This window comes from Mesocricetus auratus, unplaced genomic scaffold (assembly GCF_017639785.1).
Source record: "Mesocricetus auratus isolate SY011 unplaced genomic scaffold, BCM_Maur_2.0 Super-Scaffold_100006, whole genome shotgun sequence".
NCBI lineage: Eukaryota > Metazoa > Chordata > Mammalia > Rodentia > Cricetidae > Mesocricetus > Mesocricetus auratus.
Window position 1 is genome coordinate 16,190,240 of NW_024429190.1, and position 22,039 is coordinate 16,212,278.

General features: G+C 52.9%; 1 protein-coding gene across 3 annotated transcripts in view; it reads right to left on the reverse strand.

Annotated features, from left to right (window-relative positions):
• Sorcs2 (sortilin related VPS10 domain containing receptor 2) overlaps window positions 1-22,039 on the reverse strand; it is a 366,206-nt gene that overhangs the window by 16,186 nt on the left and 327,981 nt on the right. For all 3 annotated transcript variants that reach the window (XM_040746982.1, XM_040746983.1, XM_040746984.1), the window contains exons 9-18: window positions 21,624-21,803; window positions 16,648-16,794; window positions 14,026-14,128; window positions 12,715-12,791; window positions 9,613-9,704; window positions 9,169-9,276; window positions 6,224-6,344; window positions 5,127-5,260; window positions 4,471-4,599; window positions 2,565-2,736 (exon numbers count right to left, since the gene is read on the reverse strand). In XM_040746982.1, the coding sequence (XP_040602916.1) occupies window positions 2,565-2,736; window positions 4,471-4,599; window positions 5,127-5,260; window positions 6,224-6,344; window positions 9,169-9,276; window positions 9,613-9,704; window positions 12,715-12,791; window positions 14,026-14,128; window positions 16,648-16,794; window positions 21,624-21,803 (1,263 nt within the window). The remainder of the gene's footprint in view (window positions 1-2,564; window positions 2,737-4,470; window positions 4,600-5,126; window positions 5,261-6,223; window positions 6,345-9,168; window positions 9,277-9,612; window positions 9,705-12,714; window positions 12,792-14,025; window positions 14,129-16,647; window positions 16,795-21,623; window positions 21,804-22,039) is intronic.

A 22,039-nucleotide genomic window follows, 5' to 3' on the forward strand; every position in this document is an offset into this window, starting at 1 on the left:
ACCCTTCACGGTGCGTGTCTTCATGTATGTCATCCCCTGTGCTTGCCATCCGTGCAGCCTGCTGTGCCCACTGTCTCCTCATGGTTTTTGCCCATTCTCGAACTGGCTGGTTCACCTGTTGCCGGGAGTTCTTCGTACAGTCCTGCTCTGCTGCCCCTGGGCTGCGCCAACCAACACCCTCCTGTCCGTAGCTACCTTTATCTTCTTGACAGTTTTGCCGGTTCCAAATATAGATGGCACTGACACATCAAGGTTTTGTTGTGTGGCCTGGAGCCCCATCCGTGCTGCAGACTCTCAGCCTGTGTCTGGGCTGGGTCCTAAAAGCTTACACTTTCCCTCGTCTTCTGCAGGTGTGTGCTCTATTTTGGGTTCATGTCTGAGGTCTGTTCTGCACCTGTCAAAAGCAGGCAGGTGTCTATGGGTCTGTTCCTGGCCTCCATCCCCCAATGCTGTGAATTCTTAGAAAACTCAGGCTCCCCATACTCAGCCCTGCTTTCTAGCCTGGTGATGTGTAAGTGTGGGTGTGTATGTGGTAGAGGAGAGCACAGTGTGCCTGTAAGTGTTTATGAGTGTGTTAGAGAGTTTATGTCGCAGTGTAAATGAGCATATGCTCACCCTCAGTCCCATGCTCCTACCCTTTTCCCTCCCAGGCCTGGGTTGCTCCAAGATCCCCTATTTCAAGGCATCTTTGTAGTCCAGCAAGTGTTCCAAAGAAGCTCTGTCCTCTAGTCCTTCTCGCCCATCAGGGGCACCTACCTGCAGATGTGCTGTAGTTTCCAGTTTTAAGCTCTAGGGGGCAGCAGATAGCCAAGTTTCTGGGATGTCTGGCCAGGAATTTGAGAGCCTCCCCTGGTTCTGTCTGAGGGTCCAGGAAGCCCCAGGCTGACCAGGGTCTCTGTCTTCCTGTCACCCCAATACACAGCTACCAACAGAGATACCCAGCCTGTCTCAGGGCTGCCTGATGGCTCAAGTGAACCTTAGGGCTGTCATAGTCAGCGAGAAGACCTAAGCAGGAGGTGATGTGTGTGTGTGTGTGTGTGTGTGTGTGTGTGTGTGTGTGTGTGTGTGTGTGCATGCCAGGGTTATATAGCTTGGGCCTGGGGACCACAGACTTGGCCACTGTCTGCTTAGAGTCCAGAGGCCCCTAGAGGACACAGAGTCATCTCTGCCTCTTTACCATGCAGCTCTGAGAGAATGGCGTCACTGTTCATGCCTCAGCTTCCTCGTCCACAATACTCTAAGTTGACAGAGTGCACAGGGTAAGAAAGATCTCATTTCCAACAGGAAGCGACTGCCATCAGTGCCTAATGCACAGGTGCTCAGTGTGGCCAGTCTGAGTCTTCCATTGCCTCAGTTTCTCTGTTTTTGGGAGACTAGGTCTCTGCTTCTAAAGACAGACACCATTTAAAGGATGTTTGAGCATAGCATGCCTGATCATGGATTCATCCATAGCAGCCTTCACATGTTAGCTGAAGATCTGGATTCCTGCTGATCTGTGAGTAAAACCTGCCCACAATCCTGGGGGAGAAACAGGGTACTCCCTCTGCCTCTGTGGGTGAAGCCTGCCCAGAACCCTAGGGAGAAAGGGGGCCCTCCCCTACCTCTGTGAGTGAAGACTGCTCAGAACCCCAGGGAGAAATGGGGCCCTCCCCTGCCTCTAAGTTTTGTGAATGTTCATGTTTTTCTAATAGTCATTTTAAAATTCCTTGCAGGGATCATTAGCTGCTTCTATAAGCAGAGACACGGGGATGTGTCTTGTGAACCAGATGGAAACAGAAAAGTTAACAGTTCCCTTGAGGAACAGAATTTTGAGTGATATTTATGTCTGTGTTTTTTTAAAATTATAAATGTATTTCCTAAATATATACTACAATGAGCATATATTATTTTTAAAATTAGAAGAAAATGTAACACTTGTTCTGAAGTAAAAATAGAATGAGTGGGAGACTGGGCGGAGAAAAAATGTATATATTTGTGTGTGCATATATATAAACTTGTATTTATATCTATCTCCATATACACACAGAAGGCGTTATCTCTGGATGTGTGATTATAAGTCATTAAAAAACTGTATGCTTTTGTTGGGATTCCAGATCAGCTAAATCAATATAATTAGAGACTTAAAATAGCTTTAGCACTGGGCTGGGGGTGCGGCTCAGTAGAAGAATGCTTCTCTAATCTGTGCAAGGCCCTGGGTTCCAATCTCAGCATTAGAAGAAACAAATCAACAAAAGAAGTTTAGTGCCACCTATGGGGAGGAATCGATTTTGTACCAATGTTTGATAACCACAAGATCACACACACATGCACACACACACTCATCCATGTACTTGCAAGTACATACATATGTGATATGGAGTCCATTTCCTGCTGAACATGTGATACACACTTGCTCTTGTATCTGTCTCATCTCAAATGCTGGTCTGAACCAAGAAGCCAACTTTGGTCCTTGGCTCCCACCCTCAGGGGCAGGCTGGCCTGTGTGGCTATGCTCCAAACTGTCCAGAACCTCAACCTGTATGCCTGGACTGTCCTTCCAGTGACAGTCCAGGGCAGATGCTCACCTGTTCCTGCCGCACCACAAACAGCACATCTTCTCTAGGCTGCACGGCCACTGCCTCTCCGCGGATGCTCACCTGCAGGCCCCGGGGTGCTGTGAGGGGGCACTGCAGCTGCACCGGGCTCTGCTGCAGGTCCACACCACCTTCGCACACATTGGACACCACCTTCCGATACCTGAGTGGATGAGAGAGCGTCAGGGTCAAGGTGCACAGTGGTGTGACGGGTAGGGACGGTCTCTCCTGAGGGAACTCACAGCCTCAGCCTCTACAGCCTCCACGTACTGCCTGCTTCCCGTGCTACCTCATGGCTGCTTCTGTCTACCGTAGATCTGAGAGCACAGAGGACCAGGGTGGAGGGGCTGGCCATGCCCATCTGCCTTGGAGAGCTGAAGCATCCATGGCCTGGCCATATTACCCACAGTAATAACAACTGTTTTGCTAAGGGACGATAGAAGGAGACAGTCTAAAATCCAAGGTCTTGCTGAGAACTATAGAGGACCGAGGTGAGCTCGGCCTTGGCTTCCTGGGGTAAGCAAGCATGTTGCTCTTCTTGGGATGTCTCCACCCATCCACTACTCATGTATCCAACCATCAGTGGCACAAGGGCCTCTTTGCAGCCCCACCAGGGCTTGGCAACTCTTTCTGAAGCATCATTCGGGACCTGAATCGAGAGTACATGAGTTTGGAAAGATGGGTATTTGTGGGGGCAGAGAATGGGTAGATGGGTTGGTGGGGGGATGGGTGGATGGATATGTGGGTGGGTGGGCAAATGAATAGACTGATGGAATAGATAGGTGGATAGATGAACAGGGCATAGATGAAGTAGATGGGTATAAGGATGAGTGGCTGGATACATGATTTATGATTGGGTAGATGAGTGGATGAAAGGGTGGATATGTGGAAGGAATATATGGATAGGAGATGTTGTAATCGAATGGGTGGATGGGTAGATGGGTGGAAGGGAGGATGGCTGGCTGAATGGATGGGTGGGGTTGGATAGGTGAGTGGATGGGTGATAGATGTCAAGCTACATACAGCCAAGGCTAAAGAATTCAGTTCTTGGTCCTGCCTGTTTCATCCAGTACTCCAGAGTAGGTAATAAGGAATCCCTCACAAAGGATGGGGAAATGGGCCCATCAACGGAGCATGTGGAAGCTGAAGGTTCACAGATGTTATGTGCTTGGTATTTCTACACAAAGTTGATACTTTACCAGTAGCTTGTTCAGCCTGCCCCGGGTGGGGAGAAGGGCCTGCCTGCCACTCCTCCATCCCACAGAGTTTGTGGGCACCGAAGCAAACTGGAGGAACATTGTGCGCCGTGGGCTTAGGACTAGCAGATGAGTATGGCAGTGGCTGAGATTTCAACTACAGCAGAGGAAACCCTGGAAGTGTGGGCTGGGAGAGTGATCTACCAAGTCTCCCACCAGGAAGTCCGGGGTAAGCAGAATCCCCCGGGCTTCAGGAGTCCCTGGCACCATCACAGTATGAGTGTGGAAGGCTCAGGAAGACCAGAGAAGGATGAGGCTGCTCTGGGGTCTCAGTCCCACAGTAGTGGGAAGAGTTGAGACACTTCTGCCCCTCTGTTCTCTATGATGTGTCAACACACAGTAGTTCTCTCTTGACACTGGCCCCAAGAGCTCAATGGGATCTGCGGACCATTGCGCCAGTCTGGTGAGTCTGACGACTTGTTGAGCTCTGCATACTCGAGCCCAGCACCAGGACCATGGTCTCTCCTTTTAAGCTGTGGGCTGCCAGGAAGCACAGTGTAGGGCTTACCTGGGCCCCACTTCTGGAGCTGGTTGGCAGAAGGGCTTGGGGGGCTGGATGGATGTATGGGTGGGTAGATAGGAAGATGGCTGTCTGACTGGATGACTGGGTGACCAGAGGTTGGCTGGGTTGGCGTACTCACCCAAGGCTACTGGTGTAGGTCTGGCCCAGGACACAGTCTTCAGGAGGGGACAAGGGGTTGAACCAGAAGTTGGCGGAGCACTTGTTAGCAGTGGACTCAGAGGAAGATGAGCGCTCAAACCCGTAGTCACTGGGAAGGGAAAGCTAGGTTAAAAGGTGAGATTAGAGGTGACAGCTAGGGAGGAGAAATTTATACCACAGGTCTAGATGTGTCCGTCTGTGGGGAGATGGGTGAATCCACAGGTTTGTCCCAGAGGACAGATGGAACATAGTAGCTCCATTCCAGAACAAGGAGGGTGGAAATGAAGGGGAGCCTGGAGGGTTTCCTGGGGGAAGTGAGTGACAGGGTCAGTGCCTTGGAAAGGGCATGGAGACCCCAATATGGGGTGCTGAGTAGAGAGGATGAGGCAGCTTGGGGTGGAGACTTCGCAAACTACATTGTCAAAGGGCAGTAGGCCTCTAAGCGGACTATATTCCTAGAGGGAGGGGAGGGGCGAGGTGAGTGTGACTTGCTCCCACGATGCTCTAAGGTCGAGGTGGCAGTGTGTGTGTGAGACTAGGCTTTGAAGGATACTGTGGCTTCCACCCTGGTTCTAGGGACAAGGTCAGCATGATGTAAAGATGCCGGAGCAGCCAGGAGGAAGGGGCGGTACCCACCAGAGGAAGTCAGAGTCCCGGCACTTGCACACACGTGATGTGAGTGCGGATGTGAAGCTCCTCCCCTTGACACACCAGGACGTAGACTTTCTCTTCCGGTAACTTCTCTGCTGGCCCATGATGCAGTGATCGCCCTGTAGCAAGAACACTAGGATGAGGAACCAGCAGAAGATGGTGACAGCTACCACTGGCTTGTCCTGTTGTTCCTGCCCTGGTGGCAGCTGGGGTGGGGCATTTGTTCCCTTTGATGAACAGGGAAACTGAGGTCCAAAAGAACTTGACATGTCAGTCAACTGGCCTAGCTTCCCTCATCTTAAGCCATATGACTGCCTCTTGGGGGTCACAGAAACTACAGGGGCCAGGTGTGTGACCATCTGGGGATGAGCCATGCCTAGAGGGCTCATGTGGACACACAGTGGATTCTCAGGTTGTGCTCGGAGCAGTACTGCCCTGATCCCAATAACAGGGCCCTTTTGTAGTGATGGGGCAGGATTGGCAGGAACTCTATGTGCTATAGTGAATCAGGTTCTGGAACCTTCCCTAGGCCCACCTTAACACTCTCTTATAAACCAGTTTCTGCTGAGGGCCATTGAGCCACTGGTCAGACCATTCTCTATGCGTGGACTCCTGATGTTGGATCTCCACTTACAGAGATTTCTGGCCCCTTGATGACTTCAGCTACTCTCCCAGCTAGAGGCTCAGAGTTCCCAACCTCAGGGGTCTCTCCTTAGGAACCTTGTAGCTTCTGATCTTCCTTGCCTACAAACCCCAACTTGATTTAGGAGTGTTAGCGTCTGTGGGGGTCTCATGTTCAACCCAAATGTGAAGGTTAGACACTGATGATGGACTGTAACATAGGATGTCCCAGACCCTGATGTCAGGTGGTCTCTGCCCACAAGCAGAAAAGATCCAATGGAGAACTCCTGGATGAGGGTGGGGATCAAGTCCTAAAGGCCCTAGGGTCATGAGGAACCATAGATCAACCAGCTACAGGCACAAAAAATGGCCCAGAAAATGACTGGGAGGGAAGATGCCCAGAGGTTAACATCTGTGAGATTCCCCGGAGGAGCAAAGGGGCTGCAGGCTGCCTGGCCCACCTGGAGGTCAGTGAGGTCCCAGGAGCTATAGTCATCCTCGCCACACTGCCGGGGGAAGGAGGGCCGGAAGTCCACCTTGACCAGCTCCCAGTCAGAGCGGAAGCTGATGTGGCCAAAGACCCTGAGGGGAGAAAGCAAGAAGACCGCTTTAGACTGATCTGTCCCGGGTGTGCAGACATGTCCCCCTCAGGTTCCCTGTGACACCTCCCCTGCCCCTGAGTATCTAGTGATGTTCTTCATCTTCAGAGTGATCGCTGCTGTGACTTGCTGACTGCACCAGCACAGGTCATCCACCCAATCCATGCAATCCCCTTCCTGACAGGAGCTGGCTCTCAGGAGGGTAGGCTCCCTGCCTTCTTGGCTGCCACAGGCCCTTCCATAGCCTCACACACCACACACTTGCTCTGTGTGGGCTGGAGCTGTGTGTAGTGTTATCTGGTGTCTCCCTGCCTTTCTGCTGACCTCATGGGACTGGGCCCCAAGATGTTTACCTCAGGCTGGTACTCTAGAGAGATCACAAGTCTTTGTGTGGATTGGACAGTAGGATGAATGGGTCAGAGTGACAGTGCAGTGCATCCCACTGAGCAGACAGCGGGACAGAGGGAGGCCAGACATACAGGAAGAACAGTGATGCATAGAGGCTAAGCATGCTCAGTTTGGTATGCCGAGACCAGCATCCCACACTGGCTTCTACTCCTCCCATCCGACTTCTCTGCAGACCGTGGTGGCCTTGTCTCAGGGACCTGCCATTCAGATGGGCATCCCTCTTGTCATGGCCCCAGCATCGGCTTGACAAGCAGCTGGAGAGGGGGAGGGTTCCATTTCTGTCCTCCCCTTTAGGGCTTACCACATCCTGTGAGGGATGCATGCTGATCACCCCAGACTTCTGAGAGGAAAACAGATTAAGGAAGGGATCCATCCAGGATGAATCCAGCAGTGGTACCTAGCTTACATTTGTGAGGCTTGGCCTGGGACACATAACCAATTAGCCAGAGTGTGACCGCCATGCAACCCCCTATATAGGAACATCCCATACACTGCACCCTGAGCTCAAACAGAGAAGCAGGCTGGTCTATCTAATCCACTCTGTGCGTTTCAGTGAGGAAAGCCCAGACCTCAGCTCCCACTGTGAGCATCTCTCATCTAGTTGAATGGTCCTAGCAGGAGAGCTCAGAGAGTCATTGGCTGCTTGACAGAGAGCCGGAAATGTGGGCCATACTGTGGAGTGCACTCCTGGTTCCTCCCCAGGTATGGCCTACAGCCCTGCCGGGCTGAGAGCCCTCACAGTCCTGCCCAGGGCTGGGGACCCTCTGCCATGTACTGTGCTGTGGGAGGCAACTGTGGCCAGTGCGGTGAGCAATGTCTGGACAAGGTGACTGTCGTCAGCTTAGACGTGATCTCTGGGTGGATGGGGATAAAGGTGCCATATGGGCAGGGCCCCGGTCTACTCTGGGACAGAAAAGCTTTTCATTCTGCCAGCCTGTGTCTCCTCCAAGGCGCGGGAATGATCTCCGTGTCCACTGAAATTGAAAGCTGTTTGAAGATGCAGCTTTGTGAAAGGCTCCGTAGGAGCCTCATGGAGCTTTTTAAAACTTAAAACATGAATGCGCCTGCCTGTGAACTTTGCTGCTTTCCCCGGATGAAATGCCATCTGCAGGGATGAAAGCTGCATCTGGGACAGACCTGGATCTGAGGACCTTGGCTGCACAAAGCACTAATGGCCCAAAGCAGCTTCCAAATGCAGGCGACAAGATGAAGTGAGGGGAGAGGAGGGAGGGGTGGGGCTCAGGGTGGAAAGCGCCCCACAGTGGGGCTTGGCTACGGAAGCCGAGGCCCAGGAAGCAGGCCCGCTTGCTGGGGCTCTGAGATCCCTGTCACAGCTGTCACCTTTGTGGCCAGCCCCTCTTTTTGCTTGAGGGCTCAGCCCTGCAAACTGGTCAGCCTCCTTGCAAAGAGACCGAGGACGAGGCTGAGTCCTCCACAGCCCAGGGAGCCAGACCTCCTTACCTGCTTCTCTTGACAAACACCAAGCGCCATGTCTCTGACCTCCCCTCCTGCCTCAAGGGGACTGCCCACAGACCGAGGCATGAGCCTTCCCAGGACCTTGGCAGGTCACAGCATCATGCGGGACCTGACCAGGAACAACCTGCCTACCCTCCAGGCAGTCAGGTAGAGGAAGATCTGGACCAGCTCAGTCTTCCATGCCTGGCACTCAGCTGCTCTAGGATGCACACACCAACTCTGTCCTGCAAACAGAGTCTTCTGGGGTTTTCCCCTGGCCACCCAGGAAGGAGGCTATGAGGCCAGCACCACGTCAGGCTTCTTCACTGCAGCCTGACTATGGGGGAGGGGCTCCATCTGTTCTTGGAGGGGGGGCATGCACATTCTGCTGGGATTCCACGGAGCTGTGGACACTCCATAGAGCACTGGGATGCCCAGTGGGGTTCCATAAAGGTCATAGGTGCTCCACGGAGGCTCCATGGACACTCCACGGGACTCTGTGGGTGCTCCCCGGGACCTTGAGACCAGAGAAGCATGCAGGCCAAGTCCCCTCCCCCAGCCTTCTTCCTGGCAGTCACTGGCCAGTGCAGATAGCAGATGCACCTGGGCCAACAGTCCTTGGTCCCTGGTAGGGGTCACTTGGTCTGGCTGTCTCTGACACCTGCCTTAGCTCCTGGCATGGGGGAGGTTGTCGCTGTATCCTCGTCCCCCATATGTCTGCTATTGTGTCAGGCAGGAGGAATGCATAGTTTTACAGCCTCTCATCTCACATGCCTGAAAGGACGCAAGGCTCGAGTCATGAGCTCCTGCCCTGCTCCATCTTCCGTTCATTCCCAGTCCGAGGCCGCCTCAGGGCTCAGAGACCAGACCCGGCTTGCCTGGGGTGGCTCTGACACGTGTCTTCCTCCCACCTTCCTGTTTTGCCCACGCTTTCACACACTCACGTCATGACCAGTGTCTCGTCCCCTGGCTCGCTCAGCAGTCCGTCCACGAACACTGAGGTGCTGGTGAAGTTGTGTGTGCTCCAAGTGTGGCCCTCATCCACGCTGAACCTGTGAAAGGCCGCCAGTGTTCACAGAGCAGTGTGATCCTACTCCTTTTCTGTGGCTCTCCACCCCCAGGCCTGATCCGTATCCAACAGAGGCCAGCTCTGGGACCATCCATTGCCACACCCAGGCCTCAGCTGCACCCCAGCCTCTCTCTCAGGAGAGACCACAGCAGTACCTCCAGCACCAGGGGCATGCCTGACTAACTAGCAAGGTGACGGCCTGCTGCCCTGGATGTATTGTTGGGATACCACACAGGCACTGTTCCCTGTGGGGCATCCCTGTGTTAGGTTCCCAGGGAATTGTTCTGGAATGCCCAGTGCCCTCCTCCCATGCTCTCACTTGAGGATCTTCAGGGGGATGGAGGTGTCCTTGATGGCAGCAATGACACCGCCGTGGTCCAGGTAGAGGACATGGTGTTCTTCCTCGAAGACCTGTGGGGGTGATACACACTCAGGTGAGGCCCCGACAAGGCCAGCAGAGCCTGGTCAGGAAGGGATGCCAGCTGTCTATTTAGCCCCCCCATACCCACTCACGACTTAGCACATGAGGAATGAGTGGGGCTTGGGGGACAGCGGCAGGATGAACACAACTGTGGTGTGCACACTCAGAATCCTGCCCCTGGTAACCCAGGTCAGCAAATGGCCCAGCAATGAGGGAAGCACAGAGTACTCAGAGCCAAGTTCAGGATGGACCCCAGGCCAGTGGGGGGTGCAGTGACAGAGCCTGGCTCCCTGACACCTCTGCAAGCAGGTGGACGTGGTCACCTCTGGCTCCCTGAAGTCCCAGACTTAGTGAACATGTGTCATCTTCCCTTACAGCCAGGGAGCTAGTAGGAGGCAGATAGATGACTTTGAGCCCTGTGGGGCCATCTCTGTGGAGATCTGAGCTGGGTACCTGGGACTCTGGCAAGTTGAAGAATACATGAATGAATGGCCACCATATGGATGAATTCATGAATGGATAAATGACCACTGAGGGTTTTTGGGGGGTGGTGGCAAAGGTATCTTGACAGGGGCTACCTAGGAGGGACAACTCTGTCAGCCACAGCCATCTGCTGATATCCTAGGGCAAGCACTGTCTCACATACAGGAAGCTGGGCTCAAAGCAGTAAGGCTATGCCAAGGCCTCACAGCCAGAAGTGCAGAGTCAGGTGTGGCTCTCAGTCACTCCAGGACACTAGGCCTTGTGAGCCCTTCTGTGGATTGGCACACATGGGCTACAGAGCAGTCCTCAGATGCTGTGAGTAGGGGCCCTGCTCCTTCCCTCTCCTCTGGGCAGTGGTTTCACCCCTCCTGGTGTGGGTACTGGAAGTGCCTGGGCTCAGGAGATTAGCAAAATACCTAATAATTGTCAGCAGTCACTCAAGACCTCAATGGGCTGGTCCCTGTAAATGCTCCCATCTGCAGCAAGGTGACATGGGCCAAGAGAGAAATGAGTAACATGGTGGAACATGCTAGAGGGATGGGCATATTCCAAGGAAGGTAAGGCCAGAGAAAGGGCCAAACTACTGTTTCCAGATGGGTGTGGCCTACACCAGCCCTGGCTGGAGTGGGAAAGGTCTTGACTGCAGGAAACTAGGCCCGACAGTAACCTGGTTGGAGACAGCATCAAGAAAATTGCTAAGGAACCCTCAGACAGTGACACACTGGCTCTCTGGTACCTTAAGCAGCTCCTGGGGTGCAGAGCTGGGAGGGGACACACACCCATCCCTGGCTCAGCCTTTCTCTGTTCTGCTCAGAGTCCTAGCAGGTCTTAGAATGCTGTTGGTGAGGTCCTTGGTCATTCCAAGGAGCTCATGGCCTTGTTATCCAGGTTTTGAGACAAGATCTTGCTCTGCAAACCAGGAGGACCTTGAACTTGCACAGGAATCTCCTTCCTCTGCCTCTCAGATGCTGGGGTTAGGGTGAGCACCACCAGGCCTGGCTGGTGGCTCCTGGCTTAAAGCTTATGTCACTCCAGGAATGCTCTGCCCTCTAGCCTGTCTCCATGTGTCAGGGCCTCTCTGGCCAAGGAGGAAACACCACAGCAGCCCCGAGTGCCCCACTGGTCTGGAGCCGTTGACAGCCCAATCCTCTCCCCGACTACCGCCCCCAACTATAACTGCTGACAACCACTGTCTGCATCCGTTCCTCCTTGACACACACATGCATGTGCACACGTATGCACACAGGTGCTGCCCCGTCAGGCATCTCACCTGTGAAGCCTGCTGTCCCTTGGCAGGGTAACCCTACCCTGTAACACTGGTCTCGAGGCCTCCCAGGGAAACCTAAGCACACTGCTTCACAAAAGTGACCCCGCAAACGTCTATTGAGTGAGGTGGTTCTTCAGTGCTGCCGTGGGTGAAGGTGGACAGATGGCGACCTTTATGAACCTTAGAGAGGCTTCACTGGTTTTGGCAAAATAGACATATTTAATGCAATAAATCTCTCCTGCCCTTTTGAAGATGCCTTGCTCGGTGCATCTCATTAAAACTGCAGTGGTCTTAGTCCTCGACGCAGGTGAGCTCTGTATGCAGGGATGAGTGTTTGATGCCTGCTGGGGATTTGACTGTATGGCCAGGCACAGAGGATGACCCTGGAACAGGACTGTCTGCAGACAGTTGGGCTTGGATGCTCAGGTCATCTTACAGCTGAATCACCTCTCTGGGAAGTCGGTAGACGAACTCAGCCAGGAACCCACCACCCCAGAAGGCAGCCAGTGTCTGTCTCACAGGGCAGGGCCCTTCTGGGAGTGTGTGGGGGTGGATACCTGCAGCTTCTATGTGCCATGGGCTCTGTGGGGGCTGCCAACCCTCCTGTCAGTGTCCTCACTGTTCCTGTGCTAAGGGCTGACGGTGGCCAGTATTCCTGTAACCAGTGGATATGACATCCATGTGGAGCTGTGCGTTGGGGATGCACAGGGTATTGTTGTTGAGGGGATGGCTCCCACAGGCAGGCTTTCCTCATTTTCCTTCCTTCCTTTGCCATCTTGGGTCACACACGCCCCCATTACAGCAACACAGGGGACGTCTCCCAGGACCCTAAATCTGCCCTTCCCACATCCTCTTCCGTTTATGTGCCCGCTGTCTCTACCTTTTGGCCTGAAGGAGGTCAAAGCCAAGTAGGAGGTGCTCATGTGGTCTTCAGTCCCCTTTCCCAGATGTCCCCAGGGACACATCTGAGTGGGAAGTGCTTCTAGGGTGTATAATACCCAGCAGAATCCACAAGGCACTGGGCAGATGGTCCCACCCCAACTGGACCCCCCCTGACTGCCCCCCCAACTGGCCCCACCCCAACAGATCCTAGCCCTCAGCAGAGGCCTCAGCTGCTTCTGGAACCCTGAGGCTGGTAGTCATGTGCAGACACCTGGTTCAGGACTCTAGAGAGCCCCTGTGACAGGAGGGGCGCAGAAGGGATAGAGTCCTGGAGGCCTGAAGAACAGCAGGTACCGCTGTCACCTTACCTGTCGCCAGGTGTGCCCACAGTCGGACGTGATGTACATTTCCTCTTTATACTCCACCAGCTGCGAGCCCAGGTTACCTGACCCAACAGAAAAGGTTGTGTTGCTCTAAGACCAGGCAGATCCAGGTGATCAAGAAAAGGAAGGCCTGTGTTTCTGCCATGGTCACCCACAGCAGGCCCTGGCTGCCTTCCTTTTCAAACAGTGGCCCTGGTGTGGCTGTTGGGCTCCAGCTGGTCCCCTCTGGGCAGAAAGAGCTCAACCCAGCTGAGCCCAGTGCAAGGGCTCCAGCCTTAGTGCCAAGGTGAACAGACTCAAGTGCTTAAGAATGCCCTCGGGTGTTACTTGAGGGTAAAATGCGTGATGATGGTCAGGGTCAGGCCGAAGGACCTGAGCCGGCTGGGGCGGCATGGGCTTGTGGATCCTGAGAGAGGAGAGGACTTCATGATTATCTGGGGGCAGTGTCCTGGAGGCCATGTGCACGGGAGGCCATAGTGAGTCTGGGTAAAGGGCAAGCACACAGCAGATTCACATCCAGTTCCTGTGGAGGGGACCGTGCGACGTGAGGGAGATGGAATGGGCAGCAAGAGCTGAGCCCTAGCCTGGGTCAGCTCCAGGTAGATGGCATCTCATCCAAGATGCAGACCAGACCAGACCAGAGCAGCTACCTCATGCGGGCTGCTATGGACGGGATGGAGGTTTCAAGTGAGGAGCATAGCCTGTAGGTTCACAGCATGGGACACACAATGGCTTCACAAATGGGGCCTGGTTTCCCCAGAATCCTACCATGGCCTGGAGCATAGGGGCTTTCTGATGAGACAGCTGGCTGCATCAGGATAGACCATCATCTACCTGTCTGCCCACCTCTCCATCCACCCATCTATTCAACTACCCATCTACCTACAAATCCATCCATCCATCCATCCACTCATCCATCCATCCACTCATCCATCCATCCATCCATCCACTCATCCATCCATCCACTCATCCATCCATCCACTCATCCATCCATCCATCCATCCACTCACCCATCCATCCATCCATCCATCCATCCATCCATCCATCCATCCACTCATCTATTTACCCACCTATACATCCACCCATCCATCCATGCACTCATCCACCCACCTGTCAGGCCCTCCCTCCCTCCCTCCATCCCACATTCACCACAAGGATTTCCAGGGAACCCCTGCCCCCTGAGAGGAGATACCCTACCTCTAATGGACACAACATGGCCCCAGGCTCATGGCCTTCAGTTCCCATGCACGGGATATGAGCTTCCCTCAGGCTGTAAAGGCTGCTGTAGCTACCCACCTGCACCCATGATGAGGCCAGGGGCAGTGTCCTTGGTGTGTACTGTGCCCGACACATAGGGGTTGTCTGCCCAGCGCAGGTGTAGGTGCAGGTGGCAGTCCGGCTGGGTAGAAAAGAAGGAAGAACAGTAAGCACGTGGTAGTATCCTAGGAAAATGAGTCCTGTGGCCAGATCTGCCCCATGGTCTTCATCAGTGAAAGCTGGGTAGGGGTGCCTTTGGAGGGTGGGAAGCTGTGCTCAACTGACTGCTGGGTGTTGGGAGCGAAGGATGAGGATGGCTTCAGCAGGAGCTACCTGGGGCCTAGGGAACCGAGGAGTGGAGAAAGGGCCAACCAGACACTGTTGGAGAACAGAGACTCGAGGTGAGAGAGAGGACTTCAGGTGGCTGCAGCTTCTTCAAGGGAGGGGCCTTGTGGCCTGGATTCCCTCAGGATGGGTTTCCATACATGGCTCACTGGGTCAAAGAATGCATATGATTCCTAGGGCTTGTGAAGCCCCATCTCTCACCCATCCATCCATCCATCCATCCATTCCTCCATCCAGAACCTTTACTTGGCACTTTGGCTTGAGGTCCAATTCCTCTGCTGCCTGTCATGCCTGCCTAGGTCCTGCATGAGCCTAAGGTGGAAGGTCCTCCGAAGCTGCCCAGAGTGGGGTCAGGTGATAGAGGCAAGCAGAACCTCCAAAGAGCTTGTGCAGCAAGCCCAGATAAGGTGGCTGGCAGGTGAGCTATCCATTGCTGGCCCTCTCATATGTGGGAGCTGGCAGATCCTCTACAGAACTGCCCAGCAGCTCAAATTGTGGATCAATGGGTAGGCAAGAGGGAAGTGGCTGACTCAAACCCAGCTCTGTCTAGAAGTATTTCTGATATACTGGTACTTCTGAATACATAGGTTTCTATGGGCTTCCCTTCAGAATCCCAGACACCAACAGATTCAAACCCATTTCCTAAATGAAATTCATCTTGTTAGAAGAGATGTTATCCGGGATGGGGAGATAGCTCAGTGGGTAAAAGTGCTTGCTGTGTAAGCTTGAGGACCTGAGTTTGATCCCCGACATGATCCTGAAAGCTAGTCACAGTTGCATGTACCTGAAGCCCTAGTACAAGGAGGTGGGGGTAGAAACAGGTGGATCCTAGGGTTTCTTGACCTCTGTGTTTAGTGGAGTGACACCTGCCCCACACTGTCTCAAAACATAAGGCCGAGAACAACAGAGGAAGACATCCCATTAGCTTCTGGATTTGACATGTGCTCGCATAAATATGTACTCTCTCTCTCTCTCCATTGTGTGTATGTGTGTGTGTGTGTGTGTGTATGTGTGTGTGTGTAAAGGAGACACACCACACCAAGCTAGTCAGAGAACTTAGAGCCAACGCATAACCAAATAGAAGAAATAGAAGACAGGCAGCAGAGAATTACCATCAGCCTGTCCCTGGCTCAAGGACAGCACCAACAAATGCACTAAGACAATGACAAAGACCTCAGCTGTTCCTGGGTGACATGGCTCCTGGCAGACGTTACAACCCCAAACTCCCAGGAACCCTGTCACTGCTGTCTGAACTGTGGTCCACGAGTGTCTGAGACAATGACATTGTCAGGCTTAAAGGCGTGGGTTTGGTCACCTGTCAGTCTATGTTGTCCCACTCTGGATGGAGACCTCAGTCATTCAGGTGGGAACCAGGGCTTCGGACTGTCATTGATATGTCTGTGGTCCCCTGGCTTCCAGGCACTTTGCTTTGGTCTCCAGTGCAATCTCTGTCTGCCTGGGCCACTTGGCCCTTTCTCCTCCTGCCAGCATCCTTGCACACACACACACACACACACACACACACACACACACACAAACACACCATGCCTGGACACAAATATCACAGAGGCTGCCTCCTCACTGAGCTGAGTAATTGCAGACAAGAACCTTCTCTTAGCTTAAAGTTGCTTTGTCAGATTAATGTGGCTTAACTTCCCCAAAGATGATACGAAAATTAGCCTTTCATAGCGGCTTTGAACCCGAAAGGGCTTTTACAAGTGGCAGGTAATTCATTCCTTACGCAGGTGGACAGGGCTTGGGAGCCTTCCGCATCTACAGTGAGGCCTGAAGAGGAGGCCTGAGAGAGGAGTGGAATAGAGCAGGCAGGACAGTGGCCATCCCTGCCCAGGCAAAGTCTTAGGCAGCTCATACTCAGTGGCCGCCTTTAGTGGCACCTGCCACTATACACACTTCCTCTATCACCCCCCAGCCCTTAGTGACATTCAGCAATGTCAGCAATGTTCAGAAGCAGGCTTGGAAGACTCTGCTCCTACTGTCCCTTGGACCTCTGCTAGCACCATGGGGTCACACCAGCACTATCCTGGCAGGGCACACAGGTATGGACAGCAGACATCAACCTATGTCAGTGGCTCCCTGGCTTGGAACCACCTGGAGAAGTCCTGTGGAGCTGAGAGTGAGGGAGGGGCTGGGGTTTGGGGGGCAGTTTCTCACACTGTAATTTCTTGGAGATGAATGATGTCCATGATTCCCACTGTGTGCATTCCTATGCCTAGCAGAAACTGGTGGCTTGTGTCTCTCATGTGTACCCTGGCAGTGGCATCTGTGCCACTCTCTTGGACAGGGTAGAGTACCTACCGGCTGACAGTTGGTGGGCTTCCCATTCATGTCGGTGCTCGGTGGCCGCAGGTAATCCCAGTCACGGCCCTTGTTGTAGGTTATGAGTGTTGCCACCTTGCCGTCCACTTTCTGGTTTGCCAAGAAGACTCCCTTCACCCCTCTGACCTGAGGAGACATAAGAACCCATAACGTTCCGCACAGATCACCTAGAGCAGCAATAGCCAGGCATTGCCCCTACTGAGCATGCTGCATATGGCTTTGCCTCATCCTGGATGCAGCCTGACACATGGAGACTGGTGGCAGGCTTGGATGGAAGAGTTCTGTCTACTCCAGGGTCAGGGGATCTGTAGGACACTGAACTGTTTACCCAGGACCTCTGACCATCAGATAGCAGGAAGGACCCTGGTACCTTCACCAACTAGTGTATCTGATGAAAAGATTCCCCCCTTCACCATCCCTACCATGGATCCCAGGATCCCCTCACTTGCTGTGTCTGTTAGACCTGCTGGCAGGTCCTGTGCCACAGCAAACACTCCTTGGCTTTCCCTGGGTCCCCAACAGCCCACCTGACAACAATGGAAAGATCTCTGTTTATACTGGTATGCACTGGCAGGACTACACTGGTTTTTCATTTCCCTTTCTCAAGGGCTCTTACAAGGTCCCAGTTCAGGTTGCAACATCAAAGAGTGGCCACTGAGCTGATTCATAAGAAAGCCCAAGAGTCAGCCATTTCATCACATTAGACTCAGTGGTGCCCTTGAAGGAAAACCTATTCTTCAAGCCCCTTATTGACAAAGACTTAAAGTCACACTCACTGAGCACTTCTAGGGTGATGTGACAGGTACAAGAATGTTCCTTCATCCAAGGCTCACAGCAGAGGTTTCTCCACTCCTCATGATATAGCATGGTGTTGCTGCTCACAAAGTTCCTCTGGGGACTGGGGCTCAGACAACTGTGCATTTTACTCAGAACTTTAGAGCCAAGGATTATAATTAGGCTGACACAGCTACCAAGGTCAGCGGTGCACTCTACATACAGGCACTGATCATACATCATCTCATTAGAATCTGAAAAGTCAGTGCAGTTATTCTTCATGTGTTTGTTTGCAGGTGGATAGTTCACCAGTGATGTGCTGCTACAGATGTAGGAACAGAGAGGGGAATGGGTAGGCAAGTGGACCGGTAGGTTGGATGAAACACAGATGGAAAGGTGTGGGTAAATGGATAGGCAGATGACTGAGTGGATCAGTGGATGAATGAATGGATAGGTGGATTGATTAATGGATGGCTGGTTGGGTAGAGGAATGGATGAAGGTTGGATAAGTGTATGGACTGGTGGACAAGTGGATGGATAGATGGATGGGTGGACATGTAGATGACGTGTAGATGGACTGATGTGTAGATGAGTGGATGAGTAGATGGGTAGATGGATGCATGGGGATGAGAACATGAATGGGTTGGATTATGAATGAGAGGATGTATTAGGGGATGAGTGGATGGATGGAGGGTTGGTTGGGAGCATGGGTAGATGAATGAGTGGGTGGATTAATGGGAAGATAATGGATGAATGATGGATGGGTAAGGAGATGAGTAGATGGGCAGATGGATGAGTGGATGCATGGGTGGATGGGTGGCTATGTGGATGAATGGATGAGGATATGGGAAGATGGCTAGTTGGGTAGATGAATAGTTGAATGAGTGGATTGATGGACAGATGAATGGATGGGTGGATTAGTAGACAGAGAGATGGTATCTCTACTTCCTATAGGTGCTGCAACATCACAAACTTATTGCTTCAAACAACGCACTTATCATGTACAGCTGTGGTGGTCAGAGCTCTGACCTGAGTCTCTAATTCATTTTGTGCTCCTCTCTGGAGGCTGTAGGGAGAAATCCGTTTCTCACTGAGCCTTTGGTTCCTGGATTTTCTCCTTCATCTTTGGAGTCAGCAATGCAGAGTTTCTGGCTACCACCATAACTTTCCTTTGTCATCCCTAACTGCCTCCCTGTTCCACTTTCAAGAACTCTATAGCAAGGTTCTTTAGACAGTGCATAACAGCAGTCTCTGGAGTGTCAGTCTCAAGCCCACCTGCAGCCTTGGCTCCCCTATGTCAGGTGGTGTGACACACACCAGCATGGGCTTGGGGGATCAGGGAAGAGCTAGATGGCTGGGTGAGCCTCATTCTGTTTAGTAAGTGTCTCATTTGATCTCCATGGACACACATGATTCTGTCATGAGAAACACATTCACCCATTTGAAAGTCTAAAGTTTTCCTCTTATTATAGCATCAGTATAAGTTAAAAAAGTAATAAAAATTCCTGTCTAAATTTTGTCAGGTCAAAGACTGCAAACCTTATTGAATAGGTATAGTAATACAAATGGGCCTATGAAACCAGAGAGTGAGCTACTTGCTTCTGAACCACAATGTGAGCCCAACTGTAAGGTGATTATGAAGGACACCCCAGAGGTTGGGTGGGGGATGGGGGGCCTGGTGAGGAGGGTGGGGAGGAAGGGAGGGAGAGGGCACTGGAATTGACATGTGAAACAAGCTTGTTTCTAACTTAAATTTTAAAAAAAAGGAAGAGAAAAAAATGGAGAATGAGAAGGAAAAACAGAAAGCCCATTGCCAAGTGACCTTGCCATGCAGCAGAGAGCACCCTCTGGTGGCACAGGTGGGAACAGCTGCTTGTGGCCAGGGCTCTGCTCTCTGACTGCATTCCCCGCTCAGGATGGCAGCCCAGCAATTTTCTGAGTCTGCAGAGTCCACGCCCTTCTGCCATGCACCCCTCTGTCCCTGCAGTCCACACTGCTGTCTTTCTGCTTAGCACATTCTCAGAACCTCGGTGTCTGGATTTGCGGCACTGGACTCTCCATTCCTCCACCGAGGCAAACACATATCTGGAAGCACTTTAGAGGACCTCCCGTGACATGCCATGTGACCACATGATCCACGAAGTGAGGTGATTTGGCCTGTGACACCCTGAATACTCTTCCTAACTCTAACATAGATAGTAATTCAGAAAAGTTCTGTCAAAACCCAATAGGACCGGAGGAGGACACACAACCTGGGGATGCACAGACCAGGAGAAAAACCCTGAGACTCAACAGCAGAGACCACGATAGTGACAATACTGGCTGCGTACAGGAGATTCACATGCTAGCTGCCAAGTCAAGCCCTTCCCATCCACCATCCCTAATCCCAGAGTAGGTGGCACTGGGAACATGGAGTCTTGCTGTTTTTCTAAGGAAAGTATCCCTGTATCCTTGCATTAGCCCTAAAAGAGATCATTGCTAGTTTCAACAAAATGCTAGCTGAAACCAAGCCCAGAGAGGTTAAGTAACCTTCCTTGGACAGCACAGCACAGCAGACATGTACCAGAGCCTAGATAGGAGCCCAGCTGATTCAGGACCAGAGCTGAGCCTGACGCTGCCCACACTGGGTGAAGTTGGAGAGGGTAAGTCACTTTGGAGGCACCAGTGGGTGAGCAGTGGATGCTGTCTTTGCAACGGCTTCATGCCCTCAGCTTACTGCTTCCCCTCCTAGCTGACTCCCGCACTGCCTCATCTCAATGGGGCACCCCACCTCTTCCAGGAGGCCCACCCTGACTCTTACCTAGACATTACACCGTGGACCACTGGCAGTATGGGCTTAAGGACACTGCCAGGAGATATCTTTATTGTGGGGGCAGGGGTCTTGAGGGAGGCAGCATGTGAGGAATCTTTGCCGGTGACTGAGGATAAAACCCCAAGCATGGCAGGCAGATTGTGTGATTGTGTGTGTGTATGTGTGCGCGTGTGCGTGTGTGTGTGTGTGTGTGTGTGTGTGTGTGTGTGTGGCAGATGTCTGTGGAGAGGGTAGACAGCGCCTCCCCCTGTCAGGCCTGTTCATGGTACCCTCCCATCTATCACTGCTCACCTTGGCTCCAGGGCCATAGCCCTGCCTCTGAGTGTTCCGGTGCTCAGATGTTGCCAGAGACATCCTGAGGACTAGGGGAGGGCTACAGGACAGCCCTGTCCCTCTGCGGCCCCAGCTGGGAGGTAGCACTGACAAATGGGCTCTCCTTGCAAACAAACGATTACATTCATCATTTTGCTGGGAATAATGGTTCCACAATGCTGCTGGCAGCTGGAGACACATTGAAGTTCCCTCCACCTGGGTGGTTCCCTCCCAATCATAGGGACAAAGCCCATTGTCTGCCAAGGGCTACCCGCTGAGCCAGACTCACTATCCAACAGAAGCATCATCAGGCTTCCTGTGGCTGTCCTCTCCTGAGCATGGGCTAATTGATACTGTCACCCCTGGTCATAGAGTCTACAAGGGAAAAGAGATCATTGTCCAGGCCAGGCCCATGTCAGGTGCCTAAGGGACTTTTTGTGGATTGAACCTGAGGGCCAGGCCACTGTCAGCAGTGGAGAGCATTGGTGTGGATTCCAGAAGCTTGGATGGGTGCCTTGGCATGAGTGGGGACCCATGGAAACTTGTATGGGGCCAGACAAGGCCAGAACCCCTGCCTTACCATCTCAGGTAGGCAGGGGGAAAGGCCGTGTTGCAGCAGGTCAGGGTGGACAATATATGTGGAGGGGTAGGAGTAGCAGCAGAGATGGTGACAGACTCCAGCTCTCAGGACAGGCAGAGGAAGGAGGAGTCGTGGGCAGGAGGAGAGAGCCTCTCCCGGAGGGCTGGCCGCAAGACCACATGGGCTGTGGCCACCTTTGCACAGGGAGAGCCTTGTGTGCTAAAAAACTGAGTCCACTTCTGCAAGATGTTACCCACCAGGAATTTACTTCTCATTAGCGAATACTGTTCCAATGAACTTCTTTAGAAAACCAGCTTCCCTCTGTCTTAAGCCCCTGTGATTCAGCCTCTGTGGCACTAAAGCCTGAAACATCTGGTGCTTTGCAGGTATCCGTAACCCCTGGGCAAGCAAGAAGGAGGCAAGGAGGGGCGGGGGAGGGGAACATGAGCAGCTGTTCCTGTCCTGCCTGGTGCCTACCTCAAGGATGTCGATGACCACATTCTCCTCAGCCTGCCTCGAGCTGCGCACGTTCTCCAGCACCAGGGAGTAGTGCACGCCGCGCAGGTCTGACTGGTACAGGTTGTAAGTGTCCACCTGGTTCCACTCCTGTACGGCCACGAACACCTGCTGCTCATCCGTGCTGATGATCTGCAGGTCCTGGGGGGTGGAGGATGGTCAGACAGTTGCCTGGAGCACAGACACCACCTCCCTGCTGCCCCCAAGGCAGGCGGATCAGGGCTCCATCCCGGTAAGTCATGCTTAGCTCTGGGGTCTTAGACAAGTGACGTCACTTCCACGGATCTCAATGTCACACCTCTAAAACGGGAGTCATGTTTAGACCCCTGACACCAGGGTAGGGGGTAGCCTGGGGATGCCTCCTTTTCCCCATTCCA